At 30.4% G+C, this 21,245-nt stretch overlaps 1 protein-coding gene across 2 annotated transcripts in view; it reads right to left on the bottom strand.

The window, feature by feature from the left end:
* Positions 1 to 1,714: 1,714 nt before the first annotated feature.
* The window catches only part of LOC142323508 (protein HGH1 homolog), a 32,910-nt gene continuing 13,379 nt past the window's right edge, over positions 1,715 to 21,245 (bottom strand). Inside the window, exons 5-7 of one of the 2 annotated variants that reach the window (XM_075363254.1) lie at positions 12,135 to 12,328; positions 11,120 to 11,212; positions 1,715 to 2,082 (exon numbers count right to left, since the gene is read on the bottom strand). In XM_075363254.1, the coding sequence (XP_075219369.1) occupies positions 2,059 to 2,082; positions 11,120 to 11,212; positions 12,135 to 12,328 (311 nt within the window). In that variant the 3' untranslated portion in view covers positions 1,715 to 2,058. Of the gene's footprint in view, positions 2,083 to 11,078; positions 11,213 to 12,134; positions 12,329 to 21,245 lie in introns of both variants that reach the window. The other variant, XM_075363253.1, reaches the window with a different exon arrangement.

Genomic DNA, 21,245 nt, shown 5'->3' with positions numbered 1-21,245 from the left:
GAGCCTAATAGATAGATAATACAACACTAATATTATCCAGTGCTTATATAAATACAACAAAAATAGATACTTTCATAGCTGTATATTCAGCAATTCAAAATCTCATCTGTAATAAATGAAAATAAATCCAATCTTATAAACTTTAAGACTAAACATGACAAACAAAAAAAAAAGTAAGTTATGATAGGTATTAATGTTATTACAGGTGTTACTTTTCGTGGAGTGACCATATAAATTATATTTGTTCAAATATATTTAAGCAAACATACAATCACTGTAATAAAATATACAATGCAAGTTTTTTTAAGCAAGTACAATTTTGTTATATGTCCTCTGCACTGCAGCTGTCACCATTTCGCACATGTGCACTGAGTAATTACATCTATTGGCTTGCTACAGATGCCATTACATGATTGTTAGTCTTTGTTTATAGTTTCCTGAGCATGTTTAAAATGCCTATGGCTACAGACAGTGTCACTGATTGTGAAATATGTGCTCTAATTCATTTATTAAAAGCAAGAGGTTCAAAAGCAGCCAAAATTCATCAGTAGATTAACGAAGTGTATGGGGATAACGCTATGTTCTATGGAATAGTAACAAAACAGATTAGGGCACTTAAAGAGAGCCATACAAATGTATACAATGTGTCAGAGTGGAAAACCATCTGTCATTACTGATGACTTGGTGGAGAGATAATGGAAAAGTCTGTGAGAAGAGAAAGAAGGTTTATGATTGAATCACTACGCAATGAATTTCCTTTAATTTCACGAAGATTCTCTACAAAATTGTATTGGTACACTTAAAGTGTCAGAAGTTCTGTTCATACTGCGCACCAAAATGCTGACCGAATTGCACAAAAGCAAATGCTTACCCAGTGCTTTGAATTTTCTCACAAGATACAGCAATGAAGGCGATCCGTTTTTAACTAAATTGTTAACAGCGACGAGACACAGGTGTCTCACATTACACCACAATCAAAACAACAGTCCATGGAATGGATAAACTCAACATTTCCCAAGAAAGTGAAGTTCAAGTAAACAATGTCAGCCCAGAAAATCATGTACACTGTGTTTTGGAAAAGATGGGGGCCATTGCTTGTTGATTTTTTGCCTTGGGATTCTCACAATATGTCTCGGCAATAAATGAAGAGACATATTGTGAGAACTTGAACTAAACTGTCACGTAATCCAAAATAGAAGGCAGGCATGCTCAGTATAGAAATCGTGCTGCTTCACAACACTGCTCAGCCATACATGGCTCATCGCATCATTTGGCTGGAAACAAAGTGATCACCCATTGTGTAATCCTGGCCTGCTACCCAGTGACTACCACTTGTTCCTGCATTTAGAGCAATGCCTTGGCAGTCAGCGCCAGGAGACAATGACATCAAAACAGCTATTCAGCAATGGTTATCTTCTCAGGCAGTATATTTGTATGCAGCTGGAATATAGAAGCTGATCACACAAAATGACAAGTGCCTTAATGTACGCAGAAATTATGTAGAATTGTAAATTAAGATCCAAGCTTTCAGGTAAATAATTTTTTTTTTAAATCTGCTCGTAATTTTTTAAACTCCATTTAAAGATAGATTTTAAGTTTTTTGAGAGGTTCAAGAAATTTATTTGCATATCAATATTAATTTATATTGCATAACAGTGGCAGCAGCCTACTGGTGAGTGTTGTAGTCTCACAATTGAGAAGTCTCAGGTGCAAGTCTTTGCGTCATTTATTTAATTTCTTTTCTTACATTTACATTAACACTGATGATTTTTTTTTATTATATAGTATTTATAATAATATTTTTAAAATTTGGAAAAACTACATTAATTTATTGTTTGCTAAAAATCTGTTAAGCTGACTGCCTACCTTAGTTAGATAAATAACAGATTCTCATATTAAATAACATAAAAAATTTTATATTCAGAATCACAAAATCTTAAAATATTTATTGGGGTAGGCCAGTATTTTCTTTTTACTTAATCATCCTGTAAATATACTTTATCCATCTCTTCAAATTTTTTCTTTAAATCACAAGGAACTTCTATCTCATTCAATCTGTCAACACCAATTTCTTCCTCTGTCCTATAATTAAGTAAAATGAATATTATTAAAAAATATTCAGATTATTGATAAAATTACATATTTGTCTGTAATAAATTAAATTATATTCAGTAAATGTATACTAGTATATTCTAGTAAAAATGAAATGAAAGTAGAATAATGAGAAAATTAGTCAAAATACAGATTTACTAATGTATTCAGATATATAAAGACAGCTACTTTCAATAACCCACTTCTTTCTTTGCCATCATGTAAACCAAATCACAGTCTAATATGATTTCATTCCAGCTGGACTAGACATTATAATAAATTTATAACACTACCAATCTAGTTTGAAAAATTTTTTCATTGGTAGTTTAAGAAATATCCTTAGGGTATGTAAATAATGTATCATAGATGTTTTAAAGAGAAATACTAATGAAATGATGTGAAGGGAAATAATGCATAAATAATTAACTTTTTTGCATTTCATAATGTGGATCAGTCCACACTAAACGAACTCAAACATGAATCAAGGCAAATTTGAAGCTGTCCTTTATAATTCTAGTAAACAGAATAATGTCTGTCCATATACATGAGTTTTTCATATTTATTTTAACAATCAATACTAGTATACTTGGAGCAGCTAATGAATGAACTTCCCACTTACTTCTTTTACTTAAATAACTTCCCATCATTCAACCTCTATTTTTATGATCTGGCTGTAGCCAAATAAACCAAACTAACTTAAATAATTAGCCAATCATGGCTAACAAAAGAGAGCAAGTTACAGAGTTTGTAAGTTTAATATTAACAGATTTGTATTTTCTAGTTAAGCCACTTCTTTTCAAAATATATATTGTAAGACTGAAATTTTGTATGTGCCAATCTATTATAAAAGTAACATCTGAATTAGGATAACAATTTTTGTTTACAGAACTACAAAAAACAATTAAGATATTATCTTTTCAGTAATTAAAATAAATTTAAAAAAATATGTATCAAAATATATACTAAATATTAACATACATATTAAAAATTACTTTTCAATTATTTTTTTCCTAATTTTGTAGTTTGATTTTTAATCTTTTACTTTCCTAGCTGTTGTAGTAAATGTGAGAAAGTACTGCTATCAGTCAAAAAATGATCCCCCTCACAAATACTAGAACCTCCTTAGTGAAGTGAATAAAAACCAGTATTTACTTTTACTTGCAATTATACAAGTGTTTACTTGCAGTTCTGTGAATAAACAACGGTAAACCAAATACTTGACAAGTATTCTCTTTACTTGTAAAACAGGGAAGTGAATAACCTTTACTTATCAAGCGTTTACTTGTAACTACACGCAATTACTGATTCCGGTCAGACTTTACTTAAAACGAGTGAATAAAATCCTAACTTCAGAAGAGTACAAGTATTTACTGGTAGAATTTCAAGGTAGCTATTTAGTAACCTTATCAAACTTTCATTTTTTTATACTTGGTATGGCTGCATTGTCAACATTCGTCAACCAAAAACTTACAAAGAAAGGCGAGCATTGAGTCCAAGAAGATATGAAGAACTAATTTGTTTTACAAAAGAATCAGTTGAATTTTTGACGAACGGTTTTTTGAAAGAAAGTAATGAAAAGCGAGGAGGTGCTCTGTCATCGCAACAGAAGATGAAGTATTTTTGCGGTACTTATCAGACCCTGGATTTCAAAACGGTGATTTCGGGATTCACCGTTCGTTCTACAGTATGCAAAACTTTCGATTACGTTCTGAATAAAATAAAGGAAAAGGCATCTGAGTGGATTCACTTTCCACAGAATGCTCATGAGTTAAATGAACCCAAGAGAAAATGGAGTTCTTGCTTTAAAATGCCGAGAGTAATAGGTGCTGTGGATTCCACGCACTTAGAAATAAATAAACCAGCACGCTACGGAGACTGTTACATAAACTGTAAGAAGTATCCCAGCATCAACGTTCAGGTAAAATGTGATTCCACTGAAAAAATCACTAGCGTTGATGCTTCTTGGCCGGGTAGCATCCATGACAGTCGCATTTGGAAACGGAGCAGTGTTTGCCAAACCATGGCTAAATTTAATGGTACGGTATGCCTTTTGGGAGACAGTGGGTACGGAATTGCCCCATGGTTAATAACACCTTTTAAACCAGCAGGAAACAGGCAGGAAGAAGTGTTCAATAAACAGCATTCTAAAGAAAGAGTTGTTATTGAACTCATTTTTGGTCAACTTAAGAAACGGTTCCCGATATTGGCGAATCTTGTTCGTGTAAAATTGGGAAAAATTCCGAAATTATTTGTGGCTTGTTCTGTTTTACACAATGTTGCGAAACATTTAAATGACGAATATTGTGAGTTAGAAGAAAATATAAATTATGAAAGAGAAGAGGATGAAAATGAAGAACCAGAAGAACTTGAAGAGGATGGAATTCGTCTCAAAGGGCAAGCAAGAAGAAATTAAATCATGGCTTTGTTGTTGGAAAATTGATTTGGAATTAACTTCTTATAATTTTCATCTTACCATTTTTTATATTTATCATAAAAAAATAACAGGAGAATTTAATTTTATAAATAATTTTTTTATAAATAACAGGAAAAAAATAAATAAAGAGAAAAATCGGTATAAGAGAAAAAACAAAATTAATCATTTATACTGGATATTTCTATTTTATACTGGTGTGTGTATGTGTGTGCGTGTGCATGTGTGTACACGAATGAATGAGCATGGGTTAGCACACATACGCACGCGGCCCCCGCAAGTATAAATGAATTTTTATTTATTTTTTTTGGAAGTGATAGGTTTTTATTTTAATTTATTAAGGCTTACAAATAAAAAATTAAATACATACATTTTTTTTACAGAAATACAAAATAAGGATTACTTCAACAATATGTATTGGCTGAGATCAAAATCTGTTCTCTTCATTAACTTCGCACCGTTCTGTTGAAGATGATTGCAGCTGACGTAATTTAATTTTCTCTTGTTCCAGTTTTGTCTCCTCTGTTTTAATTTTTATTTCCTCTCTCTTCATCTGCATTCTTGCAAGTTTCAGCTGCTCATTGAGAACGAGTCGTTGAAGATCAGTGGTTGATAGATCGGCTGTTTCATCAGTGTCCCAATGTTGTCTCTTTTTTTTACCCTTTTCAAGCTGTCCTGATTTTGAATGATTTTCGTCTAATGACTTGTTAGCGATTTCGTTAGTAGGCTGAATTGGGGTATCTTCTTGAATCCTATTTTCAATTCCTACATTGGTTGCTCCCGGTATCTGATGCAATACAGGATTTTCATGAATTTCAAGTAACTCAAGGAGGTTTGATTCTGATTTCAGTAATTTCACTGCTCTATTCCCACTTTTATTTTTGTCAGTTTTCTTTTTAAGGTCTGTTTTCATGTTATTTAATTTTTTTTTTAGTTTTTCTACTGTAATTTACTTCCTCGCACTTTTCTGATATTCCTTCTGAATAGTGTTCCATGCTTTTTCTTTGGCGGCAATTCTTTTAGAACTCATAGACCGGTCTAAAACAATGGTGTTGTCTTTAAGAATATTTACCAAATACATTCTGCTACTTTCTGACGCAGATGGTTCTACTGGTTCTTGTACTTCGAAATTAGTCTCTTCACTAGACATGATGATGTTTGCTAAAAGACTGACATGCAAACGGTGCTGGATTGATTAAAACAAAAGAAACGTTTGATGTATAAAAAACATGTCTGAACATGATGATGTACAGGATATGAATCATATAAGTGTTTACTTGATAAGTAAAGAGAATACTGGCTAAGTAAAAGCAAAATGGGAAAACTACTCGCAAATACTTGGACAACTACAAATGTTACAAGTGTTTACTTATAAGTATTAGTAAAAGGTTATTCACTTAGTCTCAAGGGTTTGCTTTACTTGACCAGTATTTACTTTAAAGTAAAAAGTATAGTTTATTCACTTCACTACCTATCTCTAGAATCAATGCACAAATTTTTAAAAATTTAATACAGAGAGATAGAAATCTTTTCTATCTATAAATAATGTCTAGAAAAAGACCTCAACATATCTGTTAGTGAAATCTTTGGAAAATTTTGAGGTTCTCAAATTTAAAAACAATAAACTTTTGTTTACAAAATGTTATGAGTTTTCAGATGTTATAAAACATGCATGTGTGTATGCATGGCTTCATATTTAAAGAATAATTTACCTAAAATCATGTAATTTGATACAGTAGATTGCATATTACAGAGAATAAATCAAATTATTAGAAAAATCAGATGAAGCAGTAAGAAAATTTCAATGGATGCTAACCCAAAAAGAGGTCCTACTTCATACACATTTCATTCATGCAAAATTTTTAGCTTACTATAAAAAATAACTGAAAATAACTATAGAAAAGTTACTGAAAAAAAGTCATCAAAACCCATTCCTCACAAAGATGGCTTTTTATATAACAAAAGAAAGGAAAGAAAGGGAAAACCTTACTGAGTGATGATATTGGAGCAACGGTTCTCAAAATGTGGTATGCATATCACTGATGGTACTCAGAGCTTCTTAAAATGGTACACAAACAGACACAATAGTGAATCAGCAGTTCTCAAACTCTTTTTCCTTAAGTTTTTTCCTTACATGCCATAATGCATATGTAATGAACTGTTTATGATATGCATGCAACATGTTGCACGTGAAAAAACAAGTTTTTTTAATAGCAATTATAACAGGATTGCTGTAATTTCCTTCAGAAGTTAAGCAAGTCAGTCAAATCCTACAGATAGTTGAATGCAGTTGCTTCCACTGTTTTATATAATCAAAGATTTGAAAATATAATTTTGACACTATTTCATTTGATAAAACTGAAGTGCTAGTGTTGGCATGCGTATCTTGAAAGGGATCTTTTTTCTTATATTCATATTTATTTAAGTGAAAACATAAATGCTAGCTAAAGTGCTATTGAAACAGTATCTCAGTACTAAACATTCAACATCAGAAAACAAACCTAAAAATTATTCTGTTCAAAAATTGTCAGAGATAAAATGTACACAGAAAATGATGTCATCTTTTACAAGCAGTATTCAAAAAGGAGTTGAGGCATCTTTCTTATAGAGGTTAAGAATAGGAAACTGTAAAAAAGCTCATTCAATCGGTGAAGAGCTGTTGTTACCTGCTGCAAAAGAAATGATGACTTGTATGTTGGATGAATCATCAACCAAACAGCTAGATGCGATACCACTGTAAAATGATACCGTGCACCGCAGAATTTTAAGCATGGTATTAAACATTAAAGAGAACTAATAGCTCAGGTGATTTTTTTGCCATGCAACCCAATGAGAGCACAATGTAAAACTCGACTAATGGTTTATGTGCAGTACGTATTTCAAAATACAATAAAAGAGGATTTTTTGATGAGCAATCAATACAAACTACAGTAAATGAAATACTCAAAAAGCTGGATACTTCTTTGCAGAAAATGGACTGGACTGAAAGCAGTATGTTGACTTCTGTTTTAATGGTGCTCGAGCTATGACAGGAAAATATAAAGAAGTTGCACCAAAGAAAAAGCAGTTACATAAAATCATACTCTCACTCATATTGCATCAGCAACAGAGAAGATTTGGATGTCTAACAATGAAGGATGCCTGAAAATTTTAAATATAATCTCCAGGAAACCATCAAAGTGGTCAATTTTATTAAATCCCAAGGTTTAAACTCTCATTTATTTTTGTAACTGTGTTCTGAAATGGGCAGCAACCACATACAGTTACTGCTACACACAGGGTAATTGCAATCTCAAAACCCATCTAAGGTGAGATGCCTTTCTAAAGGAAAGATACTAAGTAGGTCACTTGAGCAACATTTAGAGGTGCAGATGTTTCTAATAGATACCAATATTGAACTGTGTGAACGATTGACATACGAACTGTGGATCAGGGTTACAACACTAGCCTACTTATCAGATATTTTCAATCGCCTCAATTACTTAAATTTCAGTTTGCAAGGTGAAATAAGAAATTGATTTTCGGTAGAAAACAAAATAAAGACAGCATTTATCAAAAAATGTCAAATAATGAATATAGTGTTTCAAGTGAAAACCTACAGTCTTTTCCACATTTGGAAAATTTGGTGAAAGTACACAAAATTGAAATGAAAGATATTCACTGAATGTTTTGAAGAATATTTTAAAGAAGACTATTCTGAATTCTTATAGAAACAAAACCCATTCATACTGGATATGATTCCTGGAACCGTAACAACAAAACAGAATCTTTGATAGAACTACCTTGTGATGGAGTTTGAAAATGGAATTTACTAAATTAGTTATGTAAATTTTGGCTTAGGATTAAAAATTAATATCCAGTGCAGTCTAGAAAAGCATTAGTATTTTTAATTCCATTTTCTAACACACATCTTTGTGAAGCAGATTTTCTGCTATGATCACAGTAAAAAATAAATTTTATTACAAACTGAACCTTGACCCAAATTTGCACTTAAAATAGTTCAACTGAACCAGACATCTCTTCACTTGTTTCAAACATGTAGCGCCATCCTTTCACTGAACTCTTAGTATTCAAAAATATTGTCATTTGTAATGTAAGTAAATGTACAGTAGCATGAAAATTAATCCGAAAACAAGGATTTTTTTGTTTATTTCTATGTTGTGGCTACACTGCAAGATCACATGACCACACCCATTCTTTAAGTTGTCTGTATAATATGAAGTTATTGTCCTTTGGTTATTTAGTAATTTTCATGTTATAATTAGTATTTTGTTTTTTATTTCAAAATCATATCTTTGTACTTTTTGTTCCTTGTACCTTGAATATATAATAATGGACATAACTCCAAGAAAGCATTTGAAAATTGTTTCTCTTTCTGAGCATACCAATATGACCCAACAATAAATAGCTCTGAGTGTGCTGTTGGACTGTGCTGTTGAATGCTATTTTAAAACAATTTAAAGAAATTGGTTCCATTGTACCTCAAAGGAAAGGCAAATATGGCTGTAAAAGAAAAATTACTCCAACACAGGACTGGTTACTAGAGAAAAAAAGTAAACCTGATCCAAAATTATCTGATGTGAACTTAAGTCAAGAATTAGCAGCCAGTAGAACAAATTTACACATGACAACTGTTAGACGCTGACTTCTTGTAGCTGGAAAACTCATCAACCAGCTAAAAAACAGCTTTTAAAACCAGCAATGTACAAAAAAAAAAGGCTCTTGTAAGCCAAAGCACATGCTAACTGGACAAAAGACTGGAAAAATGTTATGTTTTCTGACAAGTCACATTTTTATGTTCAGGGGCAAAGGGTTCCATACATTAGAAAAGCAACAAATGGAAATATATCACCAGCTCATTTCCAACAATCAGTTAAAATCCCCAGAAAAAGTTTTGGAATTGTTTCATATTTGAAGGCCCTTGTTTATTACTTCCAGTAATGAACAACATGGTATGTTGAAAAGTAATGGATTTATCAAGATTCTGAAGGAAAGGGTTGTGACAACTTCAAAACAAACTACCAAAAAACAACACAGTGTTCCAGCAAGATTTGGCACCATGCCATACTGCCAAAAAAGTGGAAAAATGTTTCAAAGAACAAAACATTACATGCTCCCTTGGCCAGACAACTTCCCAGAGTTAAACCCATTTGAACATTTTTGGACAGCAGTTAAAAAACGACTTCCAAATATGAATTGTTCCACAAAAATTATTAAAGCAATAACTATAGTTTCAAGATGAAGAAATCAAAAAAAAAAGGGTAGTATACTTGTTGAATTGAAGCCAAATCATGAACATGAAGCGATTAAGAATAAAGGACATATTAATCACTAGATATTCACATATTGTACAGATGTGATTTTTTTCTAATCAAAGTTGCTTTTTACCAAATAACACCTGTGTTCGAAGTAATTTGCACACTACTATACAATGTAACATTTCTTTGAAAAGTAAACAATTTTTTGGGGAAAACAAGATTAAAAAATGTGTAATAAGTAAAAAAATTTACCATGAAAATAGATAAAAAGAAAAAAATGGGTTCAAGAATTAATCCTAAAAATTAAGCTAAAGAAGAATACAGCCATTTACATAGCATTTATAGGTCATGAGAAAGGTTTTGATAACAAAGAATGAAAAAAAAAATTACAAATTTTAAGTAAAATTGGTCTTATGTATAGAGAAAGATGAGTTATAATATAATCCGTACCAGAATCAGGTATCTGCGATAAGAACAGAAGATGAAGAGAAAGAATGTGGTTCAAAATGGGATGGAAAAAATGTAGTATGTTCCCCTTCTTTTTAACTTATGCTTAGAACAAGCAACATAGTAACTGAAGGATAAATCAGATAAAGGATAACTATCCGATAACAAAAAATAAAGATGTTAAGATCCACTCATGACACTGTTCTTTTGGCAAACATAAAAACTGAGTACGTTATGAAAACACTGTTTAAAATAAAACATAATTAACGAAGCGTAGAAGAAAGGGTAAAGAAGAATTAAATATTGAGATGGAATTGTATACCAGAAATTGCAGAATTCTATTATTCAGGTAGTAAAATTACAAAAGCAGATGGAAAAGCAGACTGCCACAAGCAACAAAAGCTTTCATGTAGAGAAACTCTGCTACTATCAAAAGTGGATCTAAGAATAAACAAGAAATTCTTTGTACAAAGAAAGTATTAGTGCCTTAGAAAATATTTTTACGGAGTGTAGTGCATTAGTGAGCAATATTAAGAGATTAACATTTTGTTAATCTGGTAACAAAGAGATGTAGAGAAGATAAAAACTGTAATCTGTAAAACAATTCCTTCTGTGTAGAAGGAAACAGATAGGAATATATAAAACAGATAACTGAAGACATAGTAAGTATTTAACATGTTGACAAGGCTAAACATGTAGCACAGAAAGTAAGGAATTAATGAACAGTGAGGACACTGAACCAATGAAATGATTGGTGGTGCAAAAAATATTCTAATAAATAGTTCATTACAAATACATATTAATTTATAATGAAAATAGTAAAGAGAAAAGTAAAAGTAAAAATTAATTACCTAATAAGAATATCAACAACATTTTCACAAGCTAACAATACCTCTCGATCTTCCACATTTTTATGTAGTTCTCTTAGTATGACATAAGCATTGTTCTCTCTTAAAATTTCTCGCCCTTCAGAGGTACTACACAACTAAAAAATATAAAACATAACAAAATTACAATATAAATAAAGAATCATAGAAAACACATTAATATTTGAGTGTTAAGGTTAGTGTTAAATAAATAATATGAATACTTTGTCAAAAAAACAGAGTTAATAGTAGTGAAATTATTTGTTAAAATTACTTTAGTATAATGCATTAACTACTGCACTACCCTGCTGATTAAATACTGTAAACAATATGAAACAATACTGGTATAATAAAACTACAGGCTCAGAAACGTAACTGAAACAAAGTAAAGTATTTACTCAGAAAAACAATTGATTATTCACTAGATCTGGAACAACTCATAATTCATCCATAAATAAATTTAGGATATAAACTGAAAATAAAAAAGTAGCTGTCAGAATTAAATTTAATAAATCAATTTCCAAATATCACTAAAACTAAGCAGCACTAGTGCAGTTTCCCTTCAGACAAAAGACTCTATGTGAAGGCAGCATAAATATTCACTACCTAAAAATGTGTTTGCAGAAATGCGACTCTTTATATGGCTTGTACCAAGCTGGAGAATAATAATATGTGATCAAGAAAGAGTAGTGCATTCACATACATCTGACCGTAATAATGAGGCATCTACACTGTATCAGTTACGTATATGGCCTCAAACCAGATTACAATTCCTAATGCCACACTCCATGTGTGTTACTGTGACCTTTTAGCTTGAAGATATATACATAAACAGAGCGGGGGATTAATACAGAAAAAGTGAGAAAATTCTCTAATAAAATAGAATTTCACTGTATTTAAAGTCCACACTGGCTAGAAACAAAGAATATTTTTAAAAAACTCATTAAACAGACAAAAAAACAGTAAAAATTAATGCACTCAATTCACAAAATATTTCAAGAGGTTAACAAAAATCAAATATAACAATTTTATCATTTTCACCTGCAGTAGTATTTCCAATAACATACGTCTAACATCTGGATCAGGGTCTCTTTCTTTTGTTTCAGGCAGGTACTGAAGTTCAATAGGAAGTTTATCCATTTCATCTTCAGGGAAATCTGTCGGACCAGACAGTGGTAAAAGTACTGCTGGTAAAATATTTAAACCATCAGTACTTAACATCCACCTATGTTTTTCTAAACAAGCAAATGTTACATAACATATTTAACAAACAGAAGACAGAATAAACATCAAGCTTAAAATATAAAAGGAACACTCTATTAATATTTGTATAAAATAGTTTATCTTTTAAGAACTTAAGTGAATTAACTTTTTGCATTAGGTTATATTTCACCTACTACACATAAGTACCTAGGCACTCCCTTTTCTTGGTTGCAAATTAATATATTTATAACATCCAGTTATATGAATATTTATCAGTGGTTGTATGTATTTCATTTATTATCTCAGGCAAATATATTTATAGAAATCTCACAGTTATTACATTTCATTATCAGCCTTAATTATTTTTCTGCACTTATTCTAGGTAAGTTAATAAAGTATTTGTTTACAGTTTACATAGTGATTTATTATCAATTATCCTTTGTGTTTGTGTAATTTAATTTTTTTTACATTATGCAAGTATAAACTCAATTCTTTGTTAATAAGTGCTAAGTAAAATGCACTCACCAGCAGAATGTATTATTTTGTTAAAATTAATTATTTACACTTAATAATATATTTAATTATTAAAGAGCTTTTATGAAGAATGATTTTTACTACAAAAGAAAACATAGAAATATGTTTCCTCCGACATTGAGGTGAAAAGTAATAAATTTTAATAAATCTATTTATTTATGAAGTTTATTAATATATGTATCAATTGTAGATTTAATCTGTTAAAGCTTACTATTCCATTTTGGCATGAATTCATTTTTAAGAAATCACTCGATAATATAAGTTTTAGATAACTTCAGTTAAGATGACAGTAAAATAATAGATCCTGTTTTCCGGCAAAGCTGAGATCGAAAATCTTAGCTAAGCTCCTACTATACAGAATGCTTGGAAATCAAAATTTGAAGATTTTATATATTTTGTTTTGACCATGAAAATCAAATAACTAAACTCCTTCCTTCTTCATATTTGTATTAAATCTATCCTGTAATAACTATATATTTACAACGATGAAAAAAACTTTTTGGCATAATAAACCCTATAATTACATTACCTAGAAGCATTCACATTTAAATTACCTCATTGTGTTATTAGACATCAAAACTGTTGAAATATGTATTATAGGGGTTAGGAATACCGACTGGCAGCAAAAAGATAACAAATTGTTCACATCAGGATATATGTCCAGAATATTTTTCAAAAGCGACATTATCAATACATAACAATTATTTTTAGAATATCAAGTAGCAATTAACAACATCAATGCACTAATCTTTACTGATCAGCATGAAAAAATTTAGTTTAAACTTTATAAAAAATAAATTAAAATAAACTCATTTTCAAAAAGTTGTTTAATTTTTTTTTAATGAAGATATAGTTGTTGACAACACAAGATAATAATAAACAGAAGGATAAATTTCACACCTCAATTTTAATTAACGAACACTGAACAGAGTCTGTTAACTACTATATAAAAGATCTACTGGACAAAAATAACAATCTTACTTTTCTTTTAGATTCACGCATAAAACTAGCACTCAAGAACAGTGAAAACAATGAACTTACAATAAAAAAAATGTATTATCATAAAAATTTGCATAGATTGTATATACAAATCCTAATATCTGATTAGCTTTACTTATGCTGTAAACAATGGGATCATTAAACATAAGATAGGGACCATAATATATTACAACTAATTTTGATCAGATGCAATTTACATAAACTGATGTACATACATATACATAAATAAAATAAATTTCTTTATTGCAAACAAAGCATAACTTTATATTTGGAAAACTTAGACTCAAACAGTTTTGTTTATATAAATCAAAAACTTCCCACATCATTCTAAAGCATAACAGTCTTTTCTTGACTGTGTTGTCTTGAACAGTTTAACATCCACGAACATTAAATAATCAACAGTAAAGTAAAAGATTCAATAAAACTTTTATCTATTATTTACTTGATCTTATTGATATTAAGGCAAGAGATGGAAACCTAATACTGCCTTCTTGGTGCACGTACAATAAAGAATATAAAATATGATTAACCAGAAACAAAACATAAAAGTATAGTTATAGATGAAATTAGCCACTCTAATAATACTTGCACGAACAGATTCTAATATTAATAACAAGCACTATAAGGCTGTATAACTTACTCATACCATAATAAAATATAGGAACTCTTTTAAAGAGTTCTACAACAGATCAGTCTCCCTGTACGAATCATGAGACCTTGCCGATAGTGAGGAGGCTTCAGTGCCCAGTGATACAGAATAGCTGGACCAAAGGTGCAACCATATCGGAGTGGTATCTGTTAAGAGCCAGACTAAGGAATGATTCCTGAAAGAGGGCAGCAGCTCTTCCAGTAGTTGTTAAGGGTGTAAGTCAGGAAGACTTAAACAGCCATATCAACATCACTCTATCTTCTGAGTACTGTCCAGTTGAAAGCAATAGAAAACTAAAACTATTTTTTTTTTCATGGAAATGTAGCTCTCTGCAAACATGTAACAAAGATGGAGGCGCCTTCCTTGGTAAAATATTACGGACGTAAACTAGTCCCCCTGTTTGGATTTCCAGGTGGGAATTATTAATGAAAGGATCACCAGAAAATTAAAAAATAAGATTCTACAAGTCGAAGCGTGGAATGTTAGAAGTCTAAAAAAGATTGGTAGTTTAGAAAATTTAAACAGGTAAATGGATAGGTTAAATGTAGATATAGTAGGAATTAGCGAGGTTCAGTAGGCAGAGGAAAACAACTTTTGGTCAGATGATTTTAGAATATTTAACTGTGTCAAATAAAGGGCAAGCAGGAGTAGGTTTCGTAATGAACGAGAAGATACGGAAAAGTGTAGAGTATTTCAAAAAGCTTAGCAATAGAATCATTGTAGTAAAGATAAAATCAAAACCTACGCCAACAACGATTGTTAACATCTATATGCTCCCAAGTGCCCATGATGATGAAGAATGTGTATATGAAGAAATTGATGAAGCAATTAAACACTTAAAAGGGGATGAAAATTTAATAATAGATGGAGATTGGAATGCAAGCACTGGAAAAGGCAAGGAAGGAAATTGTGGGTGAATACAGGCTGGGCATAAGGAGTGAAAGAGAGGACTGACTTATTGAATTTTGCACAAAATATAATTTAGTAATTGGCAACAACCAGTTTAAAAATCATAATAGAAGAATATACACATGGAAAAAGCCAAGTGATACTGCAAGGTATCAGATAGATTATATCATGGTTAAACAAAGATTTAGAAATCAACTCGTCGACTGCAAAGCATATCCAGGAGCAGACATTGATAACAACCATAATTTAGTGATAATGAAATGTAGATTGAGGTTTAAAAACCTGAAGAAAAGGTGTCAGATGAATCGATGGAATTTAGAGAAGCTTAAGGAAGAGGAGGTAAAGAAGATTTTTGAAGAATTCGCAAAAAATCTGAGTAAAAAAGATACAGTAGAAAATATAGAAGGAGAAAATGTTAAAAAAAGGAAATTCTTAAATCAGCAGAAGCGAACTTAGGCAAAACAAAGAGAACAGATAAAAAACCTTAGATATCAAAGGGTACATTGCAGATGATAGCTGAGCATAGAAAGTATAAGAATGCTGAAGAAGGTAAAAGTAACTATCAACAATTAAGAAATACTATAAACAGAAAGTGCAAATTAGCGAAAGAAGAGTGGATTAAAGAAGAGTATTCAGTTGTGGAAAGAGAAATGATCATTGGTAAAATAGAATGAGCATACAGAAAAGTTAAGGAAACTTTTGTGGTACATAAATTAAAATCTAATAATGTGTTAAATAAAGATGGAACACCAATTTATAATACAAAAGAAAAGATCGACAGGTGGGTGGAATATATTGAAGAGTTATATGGAGGAAATGAATTAGAAACTGGTGTTGTAAAGAAAGAAGAGAAATCAAAGAGAATGAAAAGGGAGATACAGTACAGAGATCTGAATTTAATAGAGCATTACAAGATTTGAATGGCAGAAAGACTCCTGGGTTAAATGGGATACCTGCAGATTACTGCACAGTACAGGTGAGGAAGCGATAGATAGATTATACAAATTGGTGTGTAATATTTACAATAAAGGAGAAGTTCTGTCAGACTTCAAAAAGACTGCTACTGTCATGATACCAAAGAAAGCAGAAGCAGATAAATGTGAAGAATACAGAAAAATTAGCTTAACTACTCATGCATAAAAATCTTAACAAGAATTTACAGAAGAATTGAGAGGTGAGTGAACGAAGTGTTAAGAGAAGGCCAATTTGGTTTCAGGAGAATTATAGGGACAATGAAAGCAATTTTAGCGCTCAGATTAATAGTAAAAGGAAGATTAGAGAAAAACAAACAAGCATATATGGCATTTATAGACTTAGAAAAGGCATTTGATAACATAGACTGGTATAAAATGTTAAGCATTTTAAAAAATTTAGGGTCCAAGTATAAAGATAGAAGAACAATTCCCAACATTTACAGGAACCAAACTGCAACAGTAATAATTGAAGAAATAAGAAAGAAGCAATAATAAAAAAGGGAGTCCGACAAGGTTGTTCCCTAACCCCATTACTTTTTAATCTTTACATACAACTACTAGCAGTTAACTGCTAGTTCTATGATGTTAAAGAACGATTTAGATCCGGAGTAACAGTGCAAAGTGAAAATATAAAGATGCTACGATATGCTGATGATATAGTAATTCTAGTAGAAAGTAAAAAAGATTTAGAAGAAACAATGAATGGCATGGATGAAGTCCTACACAAGAACTACCGCATGCAAATAAACAAGAACAAAATGAAAGTAATGAAATGTAGTAGAAATAATGTAGATGGACCACTGTATATAAAAATAGGAAGAGAAAAGATTATGAAGGTAGAAGAATTTTGTTATTTGGGAAGTAGAATTACTTAAGATGGACAAACCAGGAGTGATATATAATACCGAATAGCACAGGCAAAACGAGCTTTAAATCAGAAATAAAATTTGCTTGCATCAAAAATTAATTTAAATGCCAGGAAAACATTTCTGAAAGTATATGTTTAGAGTGTAGCTTTATATGGAAGTGAAACTTGGATGATCGATCAAGTACCTGAGAAGAAAAGATTAGAAGCTTTTGAAATGTGGTGCTATAGGAGAATGTTAAAAACCAGGTGGGTGGATAAAGTGACAAATGAAGAGGTGTTGCGGGAAATAGATGAAGAAAGTAGCATTTGGAAAAATATAGTTAAAAGAGACAGACTTATAGGCCACATATTAAGGCATCCTGGAATAGTTACTTTTTTAGAGGAACAAGTAGATGGGAAAAATTGTGCAGGCAGGCAACGTTTGGAATATGTAAAACAAATTGTTAGGGTTGTAGGATGTAGAGAGTATACCGAAATGAAATGACTGGCACTAGATAGGGAATCTTGGAGAGCTGCATCAAACCAGTCAAACAACTGAAGACAAAAAAAATGGAATAGTCAAAGATTAATATTCAACTCAGACTAAAATAGTTGCTTAATAGATCACGATAATACTGAAAATAAATTAGACTATATAGTTCAAAAGAAAATTCAAATTTAGAACTTATTGGAGGCTAATGTAAGATTAGATTATCTAAATAATAAAATTTTATTTGGATCAGTTCCAGAGCACTAATGTATTCAGGGTGCACAGGAAACCAAACAATGAAGGTATATTCTAATTTGGATCTAACAAATATCCTATATTAATACAGGATAATGATATTAAATAATGCACATCTAAAATTAACTCTAACAATTTTTTAGTCTCATTTTCATAATGATATGTAAAGCACAATTCACTGTCAAAAACAGCTCCTACATTTCAAATAAATGGCACCGACTGTAAAAGTATACAAGTCATAAACAAAAATAATTTTTCACCAGGTATTCACCACTATCTAATACATTAATTAACAGGTAATTAACTCCAAAAACTTGATTAATTCTAACAGTTATTACTCAAACCATTAGAGGTCTACACAGACATATATGTAGCAGTTAAGTTTACGTATACATCTATACATTCTATAAACCGGTGATGAACATCAAGCTAATAAATCAATCAATATAAAATAGGTAACAATATCATTAATTAATAACAAAATAAATGCAAACCAAGATTAGTAATCTCTACCTATTCTGGAAGCGCTATTACGGCATACTGGAATTGACACCATGACTAAAAAATAATAGATCATATCTTTGAGCTAGCTAGAAACATAACTACACAAGTTTGTAGGAAAGCAAAACTTAAAAATGTTTATAATTAGAATAACCCTGTGTGATCAAAACCTAACTGAATTCAATATATATTACATTAATCCTCCCTGCAAAGTACAGTCTCCAAGCAATAACTAACTCCTATTTCATACAAACCCATGCTGATGATCAGACAGATGCTTAGAGACATTAGAAAAACAATTTATTAAAGGACTAATCTCCAATTAGGTGATAAGAAAAGAAAATAATAAATAAAAAAGAGAAAAAAATTAGTTATCTACAAATCTACTTATCAAATACAAATCTATTAAATGACAGTTACCAATATATCTACATAAATTATTCTCCACATGATCAACACTCGCATTCAGCAATTTATCATACTATAATACCAGCTTCTGCAGACCCACAAAGAAGATATCTACTAACAGGGTACACCACCCATAAACCTCAACGATGAGCACCTCATTGGATTTTCAGTGCTGGGTAGCCAATCTTCTTGGTGAAGAGACAGTAGTCGATAGTCAACAATCCCAGGCTGTACAGACTGTTTAAAAATAATCCCATTTTAACTAATCAGGTAAAGCCTGTGCCATGAGCAGAGCAGGGTCATGCATTGCAATGCAGGATAACTTTATGAGCATCTAGTTCCACATGGGAGTGACCTCTTCAGCTTCTTCACAATTTCATAATCAGCTTCTAATACTGTGGTCCCAGATTCCATAATTCTGGCAGAAAAATACACTGTGCACCCAAAACACTTTGTAACCATAATTTTTCAGTTCAATAGTGACTGCTTAAATTGTGCACTTCATCTACACACCTATGTCCTCCTCTCTTTATTTTTTACAGATTCTCATAGCAATCAATTGTAATATTATAAGTATAAATACAACATGACAATCAGTGAATCTCAATAGCACTGTGTTCTGGTTCTCAAATATTAATTATGCAAATAGAATAGGCAGGAAAGATGACAAGTTGTTTCATCAATCATGCCTTATTAGCACTGAACATAATGGACAGTAGGTGGATGTATAACAAGATTATAGATTGCTGTGGCCACGGCAAACCACCATATTGATAAAGTAACAACCAATTAGAAGACCAATTTGGAATAATCCTTGTAATATTTTTTTCAAACACCTTGACAAAACATTTGTGATTGCTATGCTCATTAATAACATTAAATAATTTTAGAATAGGAATAATCCTTACTAGCTCTGACTCATTATGAAAATAATTTACTCTATTAGATAAATTATGGTCATCAGTATTTATTACTTATGAGAAATTTTAAAAATCCTTTACAATAACTTTCAGAGTTAAAAAATTAGATAAACCAAAAATAAAGTAACAATACCAATAATGAACACGGATAAATTCTGTTAGTTCAAGAAACTAATTCTGAAGATGTTTAAATTAATTTCTTTTGTTACGATAAGTTCAATTATTTCTCACTAAAAATCATTTCTTGTTAATCTAAGTGTTTCCTTGATCATTTTCATTAATTTAATGACATTAATATAACAAACATAATATATTTAAGAAATATATATACATACAGATATATTTTTTAGATAATATAAACACCGTAATAATATTTTAATGAATACCAATAATAAATTAATTTTAACTTCTGTATCTAACCACAGACTGTATTTCCAGTTCATAGACTTCACTCCCAGTCCATGATCAGGCACAGAAGTTCTATTAAAATTCACAACTTAAGATAACGTAAAAATCAATATATATATATATCTCAATGGATTTTGTTCAACTATAAATTATTTTAAGTAAATTTTCATTTTTATTTCATGCAATTTTTTTTAAAATTCCTTATTTTATATTTATAATTTCTTCCAATCTATGTTAAAATAAATAATTCATTAATTCTTTTTGAAAATGAAAATAAGTAATATAAACATAAAAAATATATTATTTATAACTGTATTAATCAAAATAAAATAGTTACTGTCTACAACAGTAAAAATTATACTATATCTTTTAAATCAAAAAATAATTTAACAAACTATTTAAATTATATAAAATTACATCACAACATAAATTTAACAATAGTGGCATTTATAGAATTGAAATGATTGGAAAATACTTATATTGGTAAAAGTAATAGTTCCTTAAAATAAAAAAAAAACTTAAAACATTTTAGAGCATACAAAAAATCAAAAAAAGAAGAATTCGTCAAATGTTTCTAATCACCTGATATGATTGACATAACATAACTTAGAAATATTAATAATAAATTTAGTATTAAGAAAGAAAAATTAAACAAACAAACTACAGTACAACAAATATAACATTATATTTACAGACAAAATAAACATACACTTACGAATGAAAGGTAAATTTTGAACGTAATGAATTACTTAAAATTAGCACAAATGTTTTAATAACTAACTTAAATCATTTAACTGTGACGACTGTCAGATTTTGCATGTAACTATAGTAATGAAAACCTGATATAGAATTATAACTTATAAATACTATGAAAAGATGTATAAATACTGTAAAAGCTTTTCAAATCCTGAATTTGAAAAGCATTTTATGTAAATTGGTAAGTTTTATAAAGCTTAATAATTTGATGCTTTTGTCTATATACAATACGTATGCATGTATACTTTTTTTATCAGATAAATTGTTATCACTAACAAGTAACATAAATAAAGCACGCA

This window comes from Lycorma delicatula, chromosome 4 (assembly GCF_047948215.1).
Source record: "Lycorma delicatula isolate Av1 chromosome 4, ASM4794821v1, whole genome shotgun sequence".
Classification (NCBI taxonomy): Eukaryota; Metazoa; Arthropoda; class Insecta; order Hemiptera; family Fulgoridae; genus Lycorma; species Lycorma delicatula.
This window is presented reverse-complemented; position numbering and strand designations above follow the sequence as displayed.